The sequence below is a fragment of the Mustela lutreola genome, chromosome 4 (genome assembly GCF_030435805.1).
Source record: "Mustela lutreola isolate mMusLut2 chromosome 4, mMusLut2.pri, whole genome shotgun sequence".
Lineage (NCBI taxonomy): Eukaryota > Metazoa > Chordata > Mammalia > Carnivora > Mustelidae > Mustela > Mustela lutreola.
In genome coordinates this window covers 43,174,753-43,197,469 of record NC_081293.1, presented here as the reverse complement: position 1 = coordinate 43,197,469, position 22,717 = coordinate 43,174,753, and the positions used below count along the sequence as shown (strand labels likewise).

Genomic DNA, 22,717 nt, shown 5'->3' with positions numbered 1-22,717 from the left:
CCTCACTCATACCTCCTGTGAGAACCAAGTTCCTGTTTCAGCCTAAACGTGTCGGTGGGTTACAGGAAGTGTGTATGACAGAGCAGACTCAGTGGACAGGCTTGAAAGGAATGGCAGCAGTGGGCACAGAAGGAAAACAGAGTGCCAGGGAATGAGAAAATTGGAGAATAGGAATGGGCATGATGGGGAGGGGTGGGCTGAAGAAAAGAGAGCTCTGATGAGTGAAGAGTGGTAAGCTGTGATCTCCTTAGCTAGCTCCACGGTCCTAACTGCCTAATGGGCCAAATTTAGATATCACCCTAGAAGCAGACTAGGGTACCCTTCCCCATGACCCTGCTTTTGGGACCTACCTTGCTGATGAGCTCCCCGATCATCCCGTTCCAGGAGGTGTTATGGAGCTGGTGACCATACCTGCCATCGGGGGCCTGGTAAATCTCATATTTGAAGCCCAGAGCCTTGGCCAGTGCATCCAGGACATCTATAGAGAACCCTTTGTAGCGCTTGGGCTGTCCAAGGATGTTCTCAGCCACCATCACGAAAGGCTCTTCCTGAGGACAACAGAATGGATGTTCTTCAATTAAATAACAGGTTATTAACACACATGTTTCCAGGGGATTGTTGGAGCGACTAATGTGATGAATCATAGCTCTAGAATGTTTGAGAGCATGGGCATGTATTTACCCAATTTTCTCCTGGAGTCTGAACATCTCTGCCCTTTTTTTTAAAAAAGCAGTTTATGGACACTCAGAGCACAGCAGATAGGAAGATCCCTCCAATCAACATATTGATGAAGGAATGGAGATTTACCTGTTTTGTATGATGCTATCCCAGCCTCAGCTCAGAACCCTATAGCCAGAATGACATGATTTGTTTTCATTCCTTTATTTGTGACATTCAGGACTCTGTCCTTAGGAAATACCATAATTCCTCAGGACCCACATAAGAAATGTGGTTACTTCTCATCCAGTATAAAGAACGACAGTAAAAGCTCTATAACATTAGATTGAGAGAAGACGGTATTACATCTATCAGATTGTACTAGAAAATGGATTCTGATTCATGGGAGAAGGTCACACCGTATGTCAAAGGACAGGACAGAATTAAACCTCGCAGTTCCCAAGCCCAAAGCCATATTTACACATTTTGTGCTGTGTCCTGTGTACTCCTGTAGGGCATGTGGTTCTCTGGAAAACACCTCAACCTTCCCCACCACAATCCTATAAAACTGAACAAGAAGGGGACTTTTGGCAAACAGCCCCAGAGACTAGATCTCAGTTTAACTGGGAGCCTGGGGGGGTATGGTATAATGCTTATTCCGTGATGTGCACACAGGGAATGCAGGACACTGTGGCCAAAGGGTTCTAGAGCCAAGGAGATGACAATGCCTGATGTGACCGAGGGGACATTTGAACCAGGTCTGACCAGTTAATAAGAGGTAAATCGAAAATATCTCCTAAGGCCCTGGAAAGGTGAAGGAAGAAATTGATAGGAAGATGATTCTAAGGTCTCTTAAAGATGTAAAAATCCATGATGCCAGGACAACTATGAAGACAAATGGCAATAAAGGGTCTTTGTTATGAAGCTTGTGTCACATGGGGCCATCAGGAGAACCAGAGGGGTGTGTTCTGCCAAGCAACTGTCTGGGGACACTGGCTATGAGCAAAGCTCTCCTAAGGACCAGCAGTAGGTCAAGATACTGGTTATACCCAGGAACGTGTAGAGTTGTGCCTGCTTGGAAGCTTAGCCGTGGTTCCAGATCGGTAATCCTCTTCTAGAGCAGCCCAGTCACCTCCGGTGGAAGGCGCTGGGGCAGAATCTCCAACATTACTCTTCCTTTGTTATTTGCAAAATTATTTGCCATAAAGGCCTTATGAACACTTGAGCAATGACTCAAGATCCCCTTTTCTCCAAACCCAGCATTAAGCCAAACAGAAACCTCTGGCTCGAAAGCCTGAATGGTAAACTCCCCAATATGCCCATGATCCTACCAAGACAGTCACCACTTTGAGAGTCAGTCCTTGGAGGCGGCTGCCCATGGGCCTCTCTTGCAGGCTGCCATTCAGGCCCTTCTCTGAGTCCCACGTCGCCAGCTGTGGAGGAAAAAGGGAGTGTGAGGGACAGAACGGGCACCTGTGTGCACCTCAGAAACTCGCTTCTCAAACTGGGATCCTGAATCAGGCAGCTAGGAGGACAGCAGTCCCTTAAAACCTTCAAAAGAATAAAGGTGTGGCAGAAAGTTCCACTTGCTCCATTAGCCTGTCTGGAACTTGAGGACTTGCCACATCTTTAAAATAAAACCAATTGGTAAGAACTTGTTTCTAGAATGAATATTTCTAATTTTATTATGTCCGCCCACTGAGGTCATGCCACCGTGTCTCCCACAAAGTGTCTTCTTTCTGTAATTACTCCTTTGACTTGCCCAGGCCAGATGGCCCCCTGGGTTCACCCATTGCTGCCACCAGGGCAGGATGGGACTCAGCAGGGAAGCAGGTAACAAAGGCGCCTTTCTGTGGCTTGTCTTACACCCTGATGCCTGCTGCAAGCAGGGTTAAGAGCTCCCTACCTGTCTTCTCTGTAGGGCAAATTTCATAATTTTTCCTTGATATGCAGGTAAGGCCTGCAGAGCTCCCAGGCCTGCAGAGCCTCTCCCAGAGCCTGTTGCATCTCTGAGAGGGCCCCCCAAGCTGGTTATGGAGCCCCTCTGCTGGCTCAGGAACAATAGGAGACACACATATTCTCCAGACTGCTTCCCCTCACTGCATCTCTGCAGGGCCCGGGGGGAACCACGATGAACTCCTTATCTGATCAATGATTCTCAATCACTAATTGGTGAAATGGAAAAAGAAAAAAAAAAAAAAGCAGATATGAGCCCCCATCTCAACTTAATCAGGATCTCAGCACTTAGGCATGGAGAATTGTAATGCTTCCCCAGCGGTCCTCATTGAGAAACCCTGTTCTTCTAGGTTACTGCATATTAGATTCTCGTAAGAAGGCTTTTAAAGCATATTGGAGGTGGGGCCTCGCCCCCAGAGGTTTGAATTTAATTGGTCTGTAGTGGGCTAGATAGGAATATTTCAGCTCCCCAGGTGATTCTAATTCACAGCCAGGACTGTAAACCTCTGCTATAGATTAAAGCAGGGGATCCTCAAACTGTAATATGCACACAAATTACCCAGGGATTTTATACATACTCTCTGATTCGGGGCCTGTGATTATTCCTGTCTAACAAGCTCCCAGGTGAGGCTGCTGCTGCTGATCCAGGACCACCACTGAAGCAGACCACTGTGGGCAGCATCCAATTTTCACTGGAGAAAACCCACAATCGCCCTGCTTAGGCTGAGCAGAAGAATTATCCCTCTGTTGGAGAAATGTCACCAGGTGCCCTAAAGAAGCCACCAGTAGTGCTACCTAAGGACACGATGGCTCTCTCAGCATGTCCCTAAGCCTTGACATCTGCAGCAAGCTCTAGGCTCTGAGCTTTGACTATCTGGAAGATACTAGAACGCTGAGGCCTAAAGCAGGACTATCAGAATGAGGTACATGGTTGTAAAAGCAGTTTAAAGGGAATCTAGAAACTCCAGCTATCACTTTGGACACAGTACCAACTAAGACCCACTCCATCCTAAGTAATAGGATGCCTGGCAGTGATGAATGAATCATTTAGTTAAGAGCATGGCCGTGTGCTCTGAGGAGCTCCTCACAGCCACCACCAATTAATTGGAGGGGCACTGCAGGAAAGGGCAAAGTTAAAATCTGCCCAAAGTCCTGTTCAAGGACATCAAAGATGCCACACTCTGGGAACTGGCGTAGTGAGAGGGAAAGCTCATGGCTCTTTCCCCTCTGGGTCTTGGAAACAGCACTGGGACCCAGGATCAAGTCCTGCATCAGATTAAAATGCTGGTCAAAGGGAAGAGACAAATCCAGACAAAAGGTGTTGATCCCTTGCATTTTTTGGACCCTGTGACATGGACCAAGGGACTCATGTTGTGTGTTTGGGCTGCTCACATCTTAGCCCCTTAATTGGTTAGCCCAGGCATTGGAACTGCTTAACCCTGATGGGTAATCCACCAGACCCCCGGTGGGGTGGTGTTGAGAAAGTCCCTGAACCATCCCAATGATTGACAAAGTCAAAATGAAGGCGGTCTTGTCCTCACGATGACATACTGTTTCAGGTACCAGATATTCTGCCCTGTAACACGGCTTGAATTCCTAACATGTGCTGCTTTAAACCTCTGTGGCACAGGCGAAGGGGCATCTCCGCTCTGTGCCAGCACCTGCCTGAGTAAGACCCGGGATGGGGCTCAGCTTGGCCCTGACCAAACTTTACTCACTGTCTGTCACTGACTGTGATTGTAGTCAGTCTTGGCAATGGAGAATGGAGGCAGGAAAAACCAGTTGGGATGAAGCCCTGTCCCTGTAGAATTTTAAGCTCAGCTGTGACACGGGCTCTGTCTCTCAACGCCTGCCCACACAACCCTCTTCTTCTAGCTCATTGCCTGGCTCAAGGCAGCAGCCCCCCTGCCCTGGAGGATTGCAACAGCCTCCCCATTGATCTCATTACTCCCAGCCTCTCTCTTACAGCCTCTTCCATTGTGCTGACTTGTACCTTTATAATAAATAAACAAACAAGAAGGTGTTAATGAACATTTTTGAATGACTTCCCATTTCCTACAGAATAAATCTTAACACTCTGAAGCTTGGCCTAAGAGAAAGGTCTTCCTTATGGAGATCCAAACCTGATGATCAGCCTCACTTAAGTTTACGTAGGCCTGGTCCACTCCAACCCTACCAAATCCCTCACCTTCCTCACACAACTTACACGGCACGCTTTCTCCAGTTCCCTCCAGCCTGTAATACCATCCCTCTTTGGTTGGGTCTGGTACACTCTTATTCATGTTTTGCTTAAATAAGCTTTCAATTTAGAATGGTTTTAGATTTACAGAAGAGTTGTAGAGGTTGTGCAGAATTTGTCCATATAGTCTACCCCCAGTTTTCTCCATTTAAGATGGTACATTGGCATGACGCATTCCTCACAGCTAACGCTGTGTTTATTAGTCCCATGGCCACCATTTACACAGAGCTGAGGTAGAAATAACCTCCACTCTCTTCCATGCTGGACCTTAGTGTGTGCTACTTGGGTTTGTCACCTTGTCCCCTGAGATCAAAACCCTTCATAAACTGTCTAGAACTTCAGGCTCTTGGACTAGACCTTGCCTTGATTATTCCCAGCTCAGGGTTTCCAACCTTGCTTTGAATGCCATGTTCTCCTCTTGAAGATCAACTTACTATACCTGGTAAAGATCTGGGGAAGAAGAGAGGAACTTGAAGGTATGAAAATAGCATAAGTTTTGCAGTCAACCGACCTGTATTCTAGTTGTGTTTCCATCACTTACCTGGGTGACCTCAGAAAGCACGTTTGACCGTGGTGCTTAAAATTTTGAATAAACTTGACTCCACTGAGATTCCATTTACTTATCTAAAAAGTAAAATAAGAATACTTCCCTGCCTACCGAACAATTAGGGGGCTATTCAAAAGAAAAAATCACTTTGAAATAATCTGCTACCAAGCAATAACCACAGATTAAAGAATCAGGATGTAAACCCATATGTGCAATAAAAGCCTAATTATGGTTTTTTAAAACCATTTTTTAAAGGGTGGTGGTAAACATGGGAGGAGATTTGTTAAAATGTAATATGTGAATATAGCCAGGTGGTGGAATTATGAATAATCATTGCAACTTCTTGACACTGTGCTATGTTTTCAACAGGTTTTTCACTACTGTCACAGAAAGGAAAATAAGCTTTTGATCAAAATAACTAGCAGGGGTGACAAAATCCTGTCACATGCTTTGTAGGACTAAGGACTGAGTAGAGGGGAGTGATCAGAGTTAAATAATCTGTTCGTGTGTCATGACCAGTCTGAGAGTCAGAACCCCCCAAAATTCAGTCTTCTGGCTGCCAAGAGCTGTGGCCACAGCATCCCCATCTCCTAGAAGAGCCAATTACAGGTTCTACAGGTTCATCTAGCATGGCGTCTCCCATTCTATGATGTCTCCAGGATGATATGGGGCCCGGTACACCTGTTAGGTTTGGAGACAGGGAAGTGACCACTGCTGAGGTCCAGCTCTATGAAGACAGGATAATCTTTCTCCACTAATAAAGAAGGACAGTAATCCTAAGGCAAAAACCATTTAAATCAAAGTGCAGGTACATGAGAGGGGGAAAAAAAAAAATTCCTCCAAGCCTGTAATTACCTCTTTTTTTTTTTGGTCTGAAAGTATTGAGGACTTAAAGGTTTTTATTTTTGTGTGTTTTTGTTTTTTAATACAGACCTCTCTCTCCCTGGCCTTCAGGGCATCCTGTACTCTGACAGAGAAAGAAAAAATACTTCAAAGTGAAACCAAAATTCTGCCTTCAAACACATCAAAGTGCAACCATGTTCCAGGAACCAGGATCCTTGAGTTGGGCAGAGAAGTTTATTATTCCCTCACATCAGCCTCAAGCCGAGCGCCGCAGGCTGAGTGAATCCCCCCATTTCCACAAAGCCTTGTGTTCTTTCCCAAATCTTAAGACCAGAGTAGTAATCCTTCATTTCTGAGTGAGGCCATCCCTCTGAACACCTGATACATAAGACCAGAACACAGAAAAAGCACAATCTAATGGACTCCACTGGACGTTTCTTTTCTTTCTTTCTTTCTTTCTTTCTTTCTTTCTTTCTCTCCTTCTCCTTCTCCTTCTTCTTTTTTTTTTTTTTTTTTTTTTTAATAAAATAAAGCCTTTAAATGGATTCCCAAACAGCCCACCCAGATTAGGAGAGACTGTATTTGCCTTCCCTCCTAAGGATGCCTGGTTCTCCTGGTTCAGAACGCCAAGGAAAAAGTTTCAGTCAATGATCGCCAAATGAGGCTGATGGGCTTGATAAATGGGAAGCCAGAAAAACCTTTCCCCCATACGAGTCCTGACACTCAGTCATACAGCTGCAGACCATTTCGTTTGTACATAAGGGCGTCGATTCTGACTTCTCCTTGTATTTTGTAGACAGAATGTTGTTTATGGGATCGATGAATTTTATGACCACAGACACCCACTTTTGACAGCTGACCTGTCAAGATCAGTGCCTGAAAAACTAATTTCCAGCACGGTTAAACAAAACGAGAACTGCCACAATTTGATAAGACAGCTCTGGTTCTCATTCATCCAGGAGGTCTGCTCGACCCAGACCAGAAGCCTGGATGGAGCCAGAGGTTACAGCACAATCATCCCTAGAAAGGAGATCTATGGTTTTAAAATCTGATTATGACAAACAACTGTTCAAGGGATCAGCCAATTGAAGAATAAATTTCATGAACCACTGGTCTTGGGGAAATACATTTCCTGAGTCAATCGGGATGTTCTTCATGTTAGCGTTTGAGTTGTGAGATGTGGGGATTTGGGACTCTGTGGCCCTGTCTTTAATAAATGCAGGGCCATTAACCATCAATGGGATAGGCCTCCTTTGGCAGAATGGGCTTTGTGGTCTATAATCTAGTGACAGAGGTCTCTTAAACTGTCATCTCTTTTCATGGGAAGGGGGAAGGAAAGGAGAGGCAATCCAACTGCTTTACAGCCCAGAGACAGAATATGACCAGTTTCATCCATAGAGCCTCTCCAATTCCTGGGGAGGGAGTGAGGGAATGAAAGAAGGTAAGTTTGCTTAACCCCAAATCTCATATTTAACTATATCCAGCAAGACAAAAGATCAATAACCTATAGTCACATTTCACAACTAAGTGACCACCTGCTTCAGTGATGAGCTTACCTCAAGAGAGCACTGAAGGCAGGAAGTGAAGTTTTGATGACCATGTCTATCAGACCTCACAGCCTTTGCTAGAGTCCAATTTGAGCCATACCCTCACTGACCAGTGACCACATTCAGCTGAGCACACAAGACTTGGCTGGGATATGGGCTTCAGTAGTGAAAGCCACAGTGGGTTTACCATCATGCTAGTGCATGGACTTTTCTAAAACAATAATCCCTCTATTAGCTTTTGTTCCATTGTCCATTTCTGTAGAATAGATGAGTTCAGGGTATGTTTCAAAGGATCACATTCCTGGCTGGGTTTGGAGCCAAGGGGGCACCCACATCTTGAACCAGCCTGCGTTGGGGCATTCAGCCAGCACTGGTTTCAGATAATCAATTGCACATTTTAAGCTTTGGCTAAATGCAGGGACAACATGTTTAGACACAAAAGAGCATCTTGGAAACAGAATGTAAGAATCTGAACATAGAATATTATTTATAGCCAGGATTGCTAAAGTAGGGTGTAATTTAAAAGTTCTTTTGGGGAATTCCAGTATATCAGGGCCTCTAAGATATGGGCCTTGCGAGAGTATGAACCACAGAAGATCACCATCAGGTCAGAGGTACCCACTGGACCATTCCTGAAGCTCCAGATATGTTACAACAAGACAAGAGGAGGCCCTCATGGGAATGGGGGACTCACAGGGGAGAGCTGAAAGTCTCAGCCCAGGACTATGTGTGCAGGAATTGTACATTTGGTGAAAGCTGTACTCCCTTAAAATCAGCCCCAGCAGAACTCCTGTTAAATGTCCAGAGAGCAAAGCCAGGAGAAAATGAAGGTTTTTTATGGCCAGAGAGCTATCACAAATGGGAACTTCATGAAAAACCTTTAGCAAGGTGAGGAGAAAGATACTCCTCCAATGGTGCTGGCGAGGAGGACCAGAAAAACATGTAGAAGTGCTATTGACATTAGTAACCAGGTCATTCATGATGGAGACCATGAACATGCCCCAGTGCTAGCCTCCACTTTCTGAAAGCACAGACACAGAGGACTCGCTGGGTCCACAAAGGGACAGAAGGACTGACTGACTCCAATGGTGCCAGCAATGGAGTCTTTCTGTCACATTAACAGTAAGGGTAGAGGTAATTCCACTTTGCCTAAGATATAGAAAGCAGCAAGACAATGTTTCTTTCACTGTAACAAACAAACAAAAAGTCAGATAATTGCCAAAACTGTATTTTAAAAAATCAAGCCTCTAAGACAGCTGTGGTCACACACTATGCTGTGTGAACTGATGAATTTCAAAAGATGAGAAGCCTCTCTAAGGACAGACAGGACACGAGAAATGTTCCATCCTCGATAGAGCTTGGAAGAAAAGAAGTCGTAGTTGTAACAGTGGATAACAAGAAAAAAAGACCAAAATTTTACCAGATTTTTATTTTTTTAATTTTTTAAAAAGATTTTATTTATTCATTTGACACAGAGAGAGAGAGATCACAAGTAGGCAGAGCAGCCCGCAGAGAGAGGGGGGGAAGCAGGCTCCCTGCTAAGCAGAGAGCCTGATGTGGGGCTCGATCCCAGGACCCTGAGACCATGACCTGAGCTGAAGGCAGAGGCTTAACCCACTGAGCCACCCAGGTGCCCTTACCAGATTTTTAAAGGCCAAGTGATAGTGAGTTTCCCTGGGGGCCCAGATACAAGGGAGGCCATACCCACTCATCAGCTCTTTCCTCCGAATCTCTAAGGGGGTGGAATGGGAGAAACCAAAACAGAACAGAGGAACAGAGCAACCAAAAGTTATAGGACAATATGAGATATAGGCGTAGCTATTATAGGACTTATATCTGCTATACCTGAATAAACCTTATAACTCAATTATAAGAAGAAATTGTAATTTTTAAAAATAGAGAAAGGATCTATTTTTCCAAGAAATATGTGAAAGGATAATATGAACATGAAACCATATAAGTTCAACATCATAAGTCATCAGAGAAATTCAAAATAAGACCACAAGACATACCACTAAACCTCACTAGAGTGGCTAATCAAAGACTGACCTTACCAAGTGTTGGTAAAGATCTAGAATGCAAAAGGTGCAGTCACACTAGAAGACAGTTTGTCAATTTCCTCTCAAGTTAAACACACACTCTACCACCCAGCAGTTCCACTCCTAGTTACTTCCCTAGGGGAAATATAAAGTATGTCCATACCAAGGTCAGTAAACAAGTATCCTAGAGGCTTTATTTTTTATGCCCCCCCAAATGGAAACACTCCAAATATGGATCATGGTGATCAGTGACGGGAGAGACGAAATGTGGCATATTTATGCCACACATGACTACTGCTCAGCAGTAAAAAGCAACAAGCTACTGACCCACGCAATAGCATGGACACACATCACACCAAGTGAATGAAGCCAGCCACCATGATCCCATCTCCATGACTTTCTTGAGAAGGCAATATTATTCGTCCTGAAAATAGATCGGCCATTGCCTGGGGCCAGGAATGGGAGGAAGGAGTTGAACGCCAAGGGGAAGAAGGGCTATGCGGGGGTAAAGAAGTAGTCTATGTTTTCAGTGTTGTGGTGATTACGCCACTGCATGCATTTATCAGAGCTGATCGAAGAGTGTACGTCTCCAGTGAGTGAGTTTACTGCACGTAGTTGCACCCAAATAGACCCGACTGACTTGTTTTGTACAAATACATGTACACGCACAGAACATACACACATTGCCAATGATTTAGAAAGGGATGAAGCCACGTGCTGGAGAGACAAAGTCGTGGCATTACGGCACTCATGTCCCAAGGGCATCCTCTATGACCTGCCAGCGAGGATGATGACTTTTAAAGCAAGGACGGATGGGAGGGGGAGACAAACCATAAGAAACAAACTGAGAGTTTTTTTTGGGGGGGGGCGGTTAGGCGAGCCTGATGGTGGGTATTATGGAGGGCACAAATTGCATGGGGCACTGGGAGTGGTGCCTAAGCAATGAATTTTGGAACACTGAAAAAAAAATTAAATTAAAATAAAGCAAGGATGGTGATAGGCTACTATGACTGATGTTAGTACACTTGTGTTATCATTCTCGAAGTAGCTTAAGTTAAGTAGGTATCAAGCAGCCAAGAAATTACCCATCAATCTAGAAGAATTGTATGTATCTTTATAAGGATTTAGGAAGAACAGAAGTGCAGTTTTGCCTTTGGATAGCTTTTTAGCGTGTGGGGGAAAACAGATTTCCTAACATTATATGTAGTGTGATACACCTTTTTAATGCTTATTTCTTTTTGTGCGATGGTACAAAAGCACGCCCAAGACAAAAAGGTAGGTTTAAGTAGCTACTTCTGGCCTTAGGTAGAGCAATGGGACTGTGGGAATGTTCATCTCCTGCACTACTATACTCTCCCATAATGTTTGAAACGTTTTACAGAGAAAAAGCATTGTTTTTATAATCAGAAGAAAAACAATAAGGCTACTTCCCTTTTGAAATGGCACTGCCAACTAGCTTGTAACTATAATGTTGATTTTCTATCTCTAACTGTTTTAGATGTATTGGTTTTGTCGCTCGAAATAAATGGTACATTCTAGCAAAGGCAGTGTCTGCAGCAAGACAAGCCAGGCTGAAATTCTGGTTTTTCCATCTTGGGTGCTGAACACCTCTGGCAAGTGACTTGAATTGGCCATACTCTATCTCTGGCCTCAAGTGTCCTTATCTGTTATTAGTTACTAACAGACATTAGTTATTGTCACTGACAGTACATTCTTTGTTCTTGGGTTTCTACTAGGCACAGGCCCATACTAGCAGCTTAAAGAACTCTTGTCCATTAGAATTGACTAGAATCAATGGCAATATACACACTAGCTACACTATACATCATTCTGAAAGCTGACAAGATACCTTCTGACAGTCCACGCTAGGAGACCTTGCAATATAAAAGCAGGTGTCTCTCACTATACTCTCTAGAAACTTTCAGCTCTTACTCTCCCTATAACTTTCTCCTCTTTCTTTGTTCTCTGACTCTGAGTCACCCTTTAAGGGTCCCTCCTTGCACCCTACACTGAAAGTAAGTGGCTCCCTTGCTGGTAGAAATGTTTTTCATAGTACATTAAATTCTGTCTATCTATTCACAAATATACTATATCTCTTATATGGCAGAGATGATCTGTTCTTCATGTCAACTCACTCAATAAAATGTTATTGGAAAAAATTAATAAAATTGATCATGACCTGGGCACTCCCCTCATTAACTGGTTGGAATTTCATGCTTTTCTCAAACTCAAGCTTCCCGGTATGTCATATCTCTTAAGCCCTGAAAAAGGCTTTCTTAGTTAGCGCTGGTTTATTTATGATGGTTGAAAGTGCCTGGGCTGGATTTTTTCTTTTGCGTGGTTTTGTTCTGCAAACTTACTTTAAGACTTTGAGTCATGAAAAGGTGTTAGTAAAATGAATGATTCAGAAGACATTTTCTAAAACCCACTTTTTGTCTTCACCTCTAGACCCTTGTTACACAATGTGTGGTCCATGCCAAGTCACCTGGGAACTTGTTTAAATCCAAGAAACTTGGCGCCACCCCATATCTACTGAGTCAGTGTCTGCATTTTGATAAGAATCTTAGGTCATGCATAGGCACAGTAAAGTTTGAGAAGCACAGTTTCCAGATCTTGCCATCATTATTTCTTACCTGGAATCGTTATAAGCTGTTTTTTACCGAGCTCACAATTCCTCCCTGATCTGTGTGAAACTCCACATAGCAGCCAGAGTTTCCCTTTCTTTTCTTCTTTTAATTCTCCTTCTTAAAATTCTCAAGTGGTTCCCTGTTAAACTCAGAGTAAAAGCATACATCCTTTTCATGGCCTAGAAGAGTCTCTGAGACCTGGCCCATACCTGGTCTTCAACTTCATTTCAGGCCATGAGTCCCACGTTGCTCACTGCACCCCATAGATGCTGACCACTCTGCAATTATTCTCTCAAGCTAACATCTTTTCTGCCTCAGGAACTCTGTGTACATCCCTCGCTTCTCTGATAACTCTTATCTCCATCCTTCACATCCTGTGGTTGGCTCTTTCCCACCTGGCAGGTCTTACCCTACGGAGTTATCCTCTCAAGAAAGCCTCCCAGATCACTCCTCCTAAATTCTCAAGTGTTCAACTCTCTTTGCTATTTTCTTTATCGCTCTCAAATGTCATAATTTCTGAAATCACCCTCCACAATAGAAATTATGTTTGTTTTGCCTGTTTTTGCTCAGCATCATCCATTAAACATCTGATACAATTTCTGGCCTACAGCAGGCTCTTGACAAGTTTTTGTTGGATAAACAAATCAATTAATAACCGAGGTTAGAGGTCAGCAAACTTTTCCAGAAAGGGCCAGACAGTAAATATTTTAGTCTTCTTGGGCAATACGGTCTCTGTGGTCAATCACCCAATGGGGTGTGGTTGGATTCCAATAAACAAAATAAGTGGCAAGCTGGATTTGGCCAAAAAGGCTATATAGACTTTACTAATCCCTAATAATTGACACCTCTGTTTCTCTTATTCCCTCTATCTAGAATGTTTTCCGCTACAACTGAACTTTTTAAAACACTATCCTTTTTTCAAGATTTAATTTATCACTTAAAAAATGTGTAATTGTCCTGTTTTCAGGTTATCCCTCCAATCAAAAGTGACAGATCCTTCTGCATCCTTAAAGCCTTTTGCTTGTCCCTTTCTCACAGCACTGACTATATTCAGGTTTCCTTGACAGTTCCTGTAGCACACTGTATTTTCCAAAGATGGCTGTGACAACATTTCCCATCCCACCCGCTCTTCAACATTGTGACTTCACCACCTCCTATCAAGAAGTGAAGTTGAATTCCTCTCTTAAAGTCTGGTCTGAATCTAATGCTACTCTTTGAGGTGAGGTTAAAAAAAGGCCAGGAAGCTTCTACCTGCCTCTTGAGTTGCTTGCTGTAAGAAAAGACTTTTCCACCTTGATGTTATTTACATTTGGGGCCAGATGGTTCTTTGTTGGGGGAAGGGGAATGTCCTGTGCGTTTTAGGATTTTTTAGACACATTCCTCACCTCTACTAACCAGATGTTGGTAGCCTCTCTCCTCGTCCCAGAATAACAACCAGAAATATCTCCAGATATTGCCAAATGTCCCCTGGGGGACATAACTGTCTCCACTTAGAACCATTTATCTAGGAGAAGCCAGCTGCCATGGAAAAAGTTCAATACTCTGAAAACACATGGAGAAACCACTTGAAAAATCACATGTAGGTATTCTGGGCAACAGTTCCAGATGAATTCAGCCTTCCGGCTACCACTGCGAAAGTGCTAGACATGTCAGTGAAACCATTTTGAACCCTTAAGATCAGCCTATCAGCCAGATAAGTAGCATCAGGTGATCTCCGTTAATGTTAAAAAAACCTGCCAAGCCAAGCATTGAAGAAATGTCTGACATGTAGAATACATAAGGTGTAAGAATTTTTTTGTTTATAAAAGTAAATTTATAGGACATCTGTTATGCAGCAATAATAACTTGAACAGAATTTGGTACCCAGAAATGTGGTGTCACTATAACACACATATAAAGTATATAGAATTGGCTTTGGGGCCACATAGCAGAGGAAATCTAGAAGGGCCTTGAGGAGACTTTTAGTTGGAAACAAAATGAGCCCCATGGAGACAGATTATGAGAGTTTAAAGGAACACAAGGAAAATATTATTGGAAGCTGCAGAAAAGAATACCATTGTAATATAGTGGCAAACTATTTAGCAAAACTGTCATCCACAAGAATAAGAAAAACAGAATATCTACTTAATAAGCTAGTAGATCTGGCTAAGAAAGTATCGGGCAAAATTTTAGAGTATTCTCTTTTCTCTTAGATGCATATAATCCTGTAAGCATAGATGCATAGATGATTCCTGGACGAACTGGAGAAGGAATTCTGTTTTCAAGCAAAATTTAGGGTAAATAGATTGAACCCATGATTTGTTGGATTCAGAAATGAAACTTACTCAACCCCAGGCTCTTCTAGCAGAAAATTCTAGAATGGCACAGGTGCTTGAAACAAAGAAAAAAATCCCAGAAAATGTGACCCCAGGAAATCAAGGGTGTGACTACAACACCCTTTCTTAAGGTCTTAGAATTATAGGAGAGCATCTTGTACACCTTTCTGAGAGATCAATCTCTACAATCTGCAAGGTGTGTTGTCTCAGACTTTCTCTGTTAGGTAACAGAGCTTCTAAAGCCTCATAGTAGACCATTAGGGAGCTCCAGATAGAGACTGGCCTGACTCCAAGTTGTGGGCATGGTTTTCTTCTCATGTAGTGAACAGACAATAAACTTCATAAAAAGCCACACAATTTTTAAAAGAAGTGTAATGGCAGAAGCACAGGCAGCTCAGACCAAGTGGGACAGAGGGGATGCAAAAGGAAGAGAGACTGGGGTAGGAAGCAGCTATGAAAACTGTACTGCTACAAACACAGTATACATTTTATGGAAATGTAAGGATGACTTAGGAGGCAGAATCAAGATTTGAAGGAGATCAAACAGAGAATCACTTCCAGGAAGTAGTCACAGGCCCCAATTAAGGAGCTAATGACATAAGCCCAGGTGGATGAGAATGACTATGAACCAGTGAACACCCTGAGCCTCCTCTCTCCTCTCTCTCTTATGAATGGGAATGTTTATTAAAGTTATACTATCATGGTCTTATCTTTACATATATTGAGTGTGCAGGGTCAGACAACTTGTCTCTTTAGACTGAGGTCTTTGGATTGTGATGAACTATACTAGGAAAGCCAAATCCATGAATCTGTATCAAGGTACGTCATCTTTACTTTGACCTGATCTAGATGATAGGATCCTGAGCTTTGAGCCAATGACACAATGGAGCAAGGCTCTAGGGCCTTGAGGAAAGGAATGAGAGTATTTTTCATGTAAAGGGGTATGGATCATTGTGGCTAGAGGAAGGAATGATTCTTCCAGATGGTGTGTACCCAGAGGAACAACCAAATCATCTTTATCGTATGCTTTTCTAGAACATGGCTTCACCATTTCCTCATCAAAATGTGGAGCCTAAACTCTCTCTTCTCCCTTGAATCTTGACTTATTTCATGTGTAATTATGATGGAACTAACACTGTGTGATTTCAGAAGCTACATTCTAAATGGCCATGCAGTAACTACTTGGTTCTGTTGTGACACTTGTGCTGGGGGAAGTCACTACCATGTAAGAAGTCAAGCAGCCCTGAGGACCATACAGTGAAGAGTCCACACATAGGTGCCCTGGCAGATAGTTCTAGATGAGCTCAGCCTTCCACCATCCCTGCCACAGTGTCATATATGTGACTGAAGCCCTCTTAAGCTCCCCAAACTGGTCCATCAGCAGACTGTGTACAACTAAATGATCTCAGTTAATGCACAAGGAGCAAAAAGTCACCCAGCCAAATTCTACTCAAAGTCTTGACCTGCAGAATCTGTGAGATACAATAGAATGATTGTTGCTTGAAGCCACTAAATTTTGAGGTAGTTTGTTAGGCATCAATAATAACAGTTTCCCAAGCATTGTCCTCATGATCATCCTACAGGAATAGCTGGATCACTGCTCTCTGCATATTTATAGCATCCAACAGATGGACTGATGGCATAAGGCAGGTGAACTTGTTTATACTCCACAAAGCACTGCCATGCATAACCATTCAAGGGCTACCAACATTTTCTGAGTGAAGGAGAACAGGAATTATTATCCTTGGTGTTGCCAGTGGAGAAACTGAGGCTCAGAGAAGTTACATGACTTGTTTGGTGGGTCTCTTAAGTAGTCTGGGGAGGCTGTAAACTCTAGACTTCTGAATCCAAGTCCACCGGATTTCTTTTGTAAAATGCTTCCTTTGCACACAGTAGGGTCTACACAAGCATTAGTCGTTTCATAAAGATAGAAAGAAAGAATGAATGTGCCCATGGCTGTTAATTTTGATGGTAATGGGATCTCATCTGGACTCTAAGGTTACCAATGAGGCACTGAACCCAGGCTTTCAAAAGCTGACATCCTTGAGGTCAGCATTTTGCCAGCTTCCATTTTCCTAAAAGTTTATTTGACGTCCTGGGAACCAGATCATTACACTGGATAGCCTGGAAACCACACTGGCCTCAGACCTCGTTTTTCCTGCCCCTGGCTCTTAGCCCCACACTTTAGAGGTCTCTCCAACTGCACATCAGGCAAATGGACTCTCATTCCATTAGCACTAGAGTCAAACAATTATTCTTACCCAGAAAATGTATATTAAGAGTAGCAAGAAGAAAGCTAAAACCTACCCCTGAAAGTGACTGTATATATAACCTGGGGGTAAAATGGAGATTTCATGTTATGGGGGATAGTGAAAGCCTGGAACTGCTACAGAAACCAAGCAAGAGAAGAAAGATGGCTCTTTCCATTTCTAATTTTCCCTTTCATAGCCCCTAATCAGAAAGTAAAATGATACTGGTTTCTATACCAATGATTCTTATTTAGATTATACATGTAACTTAGATCTGAAGGTAGCCAAATAAAGAATCTTTACTTCTACAACAGTGAAAACAGAAGATGATCAGTACTTGACTTTGTAAAATTTGGAGGGAGCTCTGCATTTGATGAACTTCAAGGCTATATGCAGGGAAATAAGTCACAGGAGTGAAAGACATCTGGCCATCTTGGCTGTGTGTAGCTAAAGGCTGGCAACTGAGGGCACCTCTTTCCAGCCTCCAGAGACTCTGGACTCACAGCAAATAATTTGGTAAGGACATTTCAGAAAGGACATTTATAACTGAACGAAAAAGAATAGAATGGTATAGAATGTTCCCATTACTCCTTATCGATGGAAAGGCAATATAGTGGATTATACTGTGGTATGGTTGAAAAACTTGCAAATCAAGGGTATGATTGCCTAGAAAATATTATATGACCTTAGTGAATAACCTTGAATACTCTCTGTCTCCTTGTCATTGCCTGAAAATTGGGGGTAGGAATTTTTTATATCTACTCTCTCTCTACTAGTGAAACCATGTATGGAAAAGAGGGTTAAGAGCTATAAAATGGAACAAAAAGTTGATACTATATTAATAATACTAAAGTAATCATTATCATTAGCAGAATGAATCTGGACAGACCTGAATTTGAATCCTACCTCAATCATATGCTAATTAAGATCATGAGAAAGCTACTTAACCCTTTTTAGCCTCAAGCTTTATTTTTTAAAAAAGATTTTACTTATTTATTTCAGAAAGAGAAAGTGCACAAACAGTTGGAGAGACAGACCAAGGGACAGGGAAAAGCAGACTCTCTGCTTAGAGAGCTGGATGTGGGGCTCAATCCCAGGACCCTGAGATTATGAACTGAGCCGAAGGCAGAGGCTTAACCCACTGAGCCACCCAGGTGCCCCAAGCTTTACTTCTTCAAAGCAGAGGATATAATAGCACAGATGAAAATCTACCAATGTCTGATCACTTCCATATTTCTATCTCTAGATCAGCATTCCTGGACTCCAGATTGCAGTGCTCAGATTTCCACTTGACATCTCCACTTAGTACCTAAGAGACAACTCAGAGTCAAAAATCTCCAAAACAACTTTTGATCCTCAAACTCCCCAAATAAACAGCATGAGCTCATCTTTTGCTTTCCTCCTTGTGTCTGTGACAAGCACCATCATCCACCCAGTTGCTTATGCCAAAGGTGGCAGCGTCATCTTTGATTCTACTTCCCATGAAAAAGCCATCTGCTTTTGACTCTGCCTATAAAACAAATCCCGAAACTGAATCATCTCTACCGCCACCTCGCAAATCTCAACCACCATTATCATTTAGATCAGTGAAAGCACTTTGTAACATAACTGGAATCCCTATTATTCCTTAAGTTCATGGTTAGGCTCATGACCTGTTCTTATTTATCAAATATCAGCATGTTCCCCTAAATTTCTCAGCCTCATTTCAGTGAGGTCTCCAGGCCACCTCTAGGGAACATCTTCTCCATGCAGTGACTCAGGGATCCATGCCCCATCTATCCTGTGATTGTACCTTCTTGGCATGTGACCTCCATGACACCAATGAAGAGATGGAAAGATAAATACACAAACAGTTATACATGCTGGACCAAAAGTAAGAATCTTTTTTGCAAACATTTCATTTGTTAGAACTCAGGCACTGGGCCTCGTGACTCATTCCTGGCTCTCTGTAAGAGGCAAAATCAAGGATGACTGAAGACTGCTTAAGCAACCAACTTTGTATGACCAAGAAATAAACTTACGATATCAAGCCTCTCACAGTAACACACTCCAGCTTACCCCAACCAGAGCCCATCCTCTGCATAACAGGCAGAGTGACATTTCAGAGACATAAATGATTTCATATCACCCCTTCATTTAAAAGGCTCCCTGAGCTCCCAATTAAAATAAGATCCAAGCACCTAAGCATGACCTATTCTCCAAGATTTTGTCCTGGCTTAGTTCTCCCATAGCATCCTACCACTTCCTCCTCGTTATCTAAAACTGCCATGCTGGCCTTCTTTCTGTTTCTCAAACATTCCAAAACTATTTCTAGTTTAGAGCCTTTGTACATCTTCTTCTTCTAGAAGCATTTTTACCCTGAACTATTCTGAGTTGGCTTCTGTGCATTATTTAGTCCTCATTTCCTTGGAAGGGATTCCTTGCCAATTCTGTCCAAGCAGACTCCCCTATGAAGTCCCTCTCCATCCTATTTTCCTAGTTCATTGCCAAAGAGTATGGATGGCTATATTATATTATCCAACTTACCTTATTACTTAATCACTAAAATTTATATAAACATATATGGTGTATCTCCCCTCACTAGAATATAAACTACATGAGGACAGAATAGTTTTCAGCAGTAGGCTCAGCACTTATTAAAATGCTGGGCACAGAGCGGGCACTCAATAAAAGCTAATGATTATTACTAGCATTATAACAAACAATGCAGAAACATGTGTCTACTTTTATAGTTAGCTGAATTCCAACAGGAACATCTCTCCCAGTGCAGACAGGTGACTGGAGTGTGGATATGGAGGAATCCTAACATAAGATTATGTGCAGTGTTCCCTCACCTAAAATTCAGAGAAGATTTGGCTCTGCTCAGAAGGACATGACTCTTGTGACCCAGTATCAAGTTTGGGCATCTCATCATCCATCATGATTGTTTGAAAGGCATGATACTCTTATGTCAAAAACAAGTCTTATGCCCTGGTCTTGCAGACAATGCCTTGCAACATAAAACATTATTAAGAACTGAAAAGAAAGGAAGCCAGTAATTTTATGGGGGTAAAAATCCCAATAAGTAAATATTTCCACAAAAGACAATATGCAGTTACTTAACAAGCATGGGAATATGTCCAATTTAATATCCTCCCCCCCCCAAAAAAAAAACAAGTTGTAGTGATATGCTATTTCTTGCTCATAAAAACATTTTTAAATAGTAAACAAGCTGGTGCCGTTATGGTAAAATGAGTACAATCGTAATACAGGCTACATTGACACTGTGTGAAGGGTACTTGGCAGTATCCATCAAGAGCCGAACAAACGTACCTCTTGACCAGTCATTTCAATTCTAGGGGAGTTTCATAGGGAAGGAGTTCTATATACAAAAGACAAAAAAAAAAAAAAAAAAAAAAAAATCCACAAACATGGTCCTCAGAGAAATAAATGTAATGGTGAAAATAAAAATGGAAACTTTAAAAGTCCATTATATGAAGATTGTAAAGTAGTTATGGTCTGCCCCCAGGTATATTATGTGGCATTAAAAGTGATTGTTAGGGATTGCAATAACACTAGAAAATATGATCCTAAATGTTGGGTAGTCATAATGAGAGAGGAAATCTTGTCACTGTTGAAGAAATGTGTAGTCCGTAGAAATAGAATGTTCTGTGTCAGTGGGTTGAGGGGAAGCCCTGAGAGATAAAGGACAGGAGATGAAGCAAGGTTCTGGGTGTTTACATTCTTATAATCTCGAGAGAGAAGGCAGCCAAGAGTGGACCAGAATCCAATTAAATGGAGCAGAAAGTCTGAATTGCAAAACCACCTCTTCTGGTTGCCTGGGTTACAAGCCTCCTTCTCTGGATAATGACATTATAAATGGGCCAAATCACATGCAAATGAAGTGAGCAGATACTGGGGAAGAGAGAGGTTGGCTCCAGGAAGCTGTGCTTTGGGGCAGGTCTGGAGAAGTTTGGGAAGGGTTTGTGCAGGACACCAAAGATGATGTTGAGAAGACACAATGGTTCATTCCACCTGTGACTATGCTGCTATCCCAAAGCTAGAGAACACCAGATCTGCTGTCACTCCCACCAAGGTGGTCCCATCATAGCCTGGGTCCACACACACCTGTTGAGTCTGGTGCCTTTTGTTACACGGAAAGGAAACCTCAGCTCCTCAGAATGGTACAGTTCACTGTCCCCAGTGGTCATTGTAGATAAGGATGGGGAATCACAATTACATGATTTCAAAAGAAACAGAAAAAATATAATATAAAATATATATATATATATAAATAATATATAAAATATAAACTCAATGATGAGTTTATATTCTTATTACAACAATATATATTTAATTATATATATATGTGGTATGTAGTTTGGGAATATATATTACATAGAGAGACAGATATTGATACAAAAGTTAATAATGATTCCTTCAAGTAATGAAATTATTGCTGATTTTGTTTCTTTAGAATTCAACGCATTTTTGAAACTTTCTGCAATGAGCTTGACTGGCTTTTACAATAAGAAAAATAAACTGTAATTTTAAATTGGGCCGTGCTTTTATGCAAGAAAGCTCAGCGTTCATCGGCAGAGAAGCCCAGGAATAGCGCCATGCCAGTGACCAGCTGAAAGCTATCATCCTCACACTGACACTAGCCAGCCCACTCTGGCCGGGACTGAGCCACAGCAGCCCTCCTAAAACAGCCTTTCTTTAATTCACATTCTCTAATGAAGCTTGGAATACACAAACTGTAGAAAGAGTCGATGTGTCCCTTGAGTGTATCTTTATGATCCTTGTAATTGGTACAAGACCAAAGCACACACAATCCCAGCACTCAGGCCCTTTATTAGCTAGGATTGTTGGGAAACACACCCCAGGACCAGCACTGAGCTGCTGCTCTTGGAGACACACTCCAACTGGAGAAAGTCCAGAAATCTCGACCTGCAGGTGCAGGGTAAAGGTTGAGATATTTCTAACCACCTTTTCCAAGGTTGGAAAGGCCTTGAAGGTAACTTCATGTCAGGGTTTCCATACTTCCTGGATGCTACTCCTTCAGTGAAAGAATGTTAACCTCAAAACAATATATGAATACTTAATTATGATGTGTAAATATAACATATATAATATACAATGTACAAACATATTGTATATATTATAAACTATATATAAAGTAGAATTCCACAAGTAGAGTTACAAATGTAATATTTATTGTCAAATGTCTTGCTGGACTTGATAGATCATATTATCATTAGGGAATATTTCAAGAGTCAATAAACACTTAAGGCGAGGCTCATTATTAACCACCTTAAATTTAATTTGTTATCATAAATAGACAACTTGGAATTTTTTAAAGCCACTTCCTGTAATATCAGAATATGCTGCCATTTTTTTCACTTCCCAGTAACGGCTGACGGCGAGCTTAGCTTTGGATCTGGAAAAACAGCCACTCTGCCATTTTTATATTGTTAGCTGTGTTTGCCTTATTAGTATTATCCTTAATCTGTAAATTATTAATGGGTAAATTTTAAGCCATTTTTCCCTCATTCTCTAAGGATTGTTTTAGTTATAAATTTGGTATGATCCATAAATCCCTTAATGGGCAAATATGAATGACAGTATATCATAATTTACTGAAATCAAATAAAAACTTGGGTACTCTGGCAAAAACCATCTGTGTTCTGAAATCCCTCCTTTCCCCTTGGGATTCCCC

The 22,717-nt window shown here is 42.0% G+C and overlaps 1 protein-coding gene across 2 annotated transcripts in view; it reads right to left on the bottom strand.

The window, feature by feature from the left end:
* The window catches only part of GRID1 (glutamate ionotropic receptor delta type subunit 1), a 693,966-nt gene that overhangs the window by 118,017 nt on the left and 553,232 nt on the right, over nt 1–22,717 (bottom strand). For both annotated transcript variants that reach the window (XM_059169718.1, XM_059169719.1), the window contains exons 9-10: nt 1,989–2,090; nt 351–548 (exon numbers count right to left, since the gene is read on the bottom strand). In XM_059169718.1, coding sequence (XP_059025701.1) covers nt 351–548; nt 1,989–2,090 — 300 coding nt within the window. The remainder of the gene's footprint in view (nt 1–350; nt 549–1,988; nt 2,091–22,717) is intronic.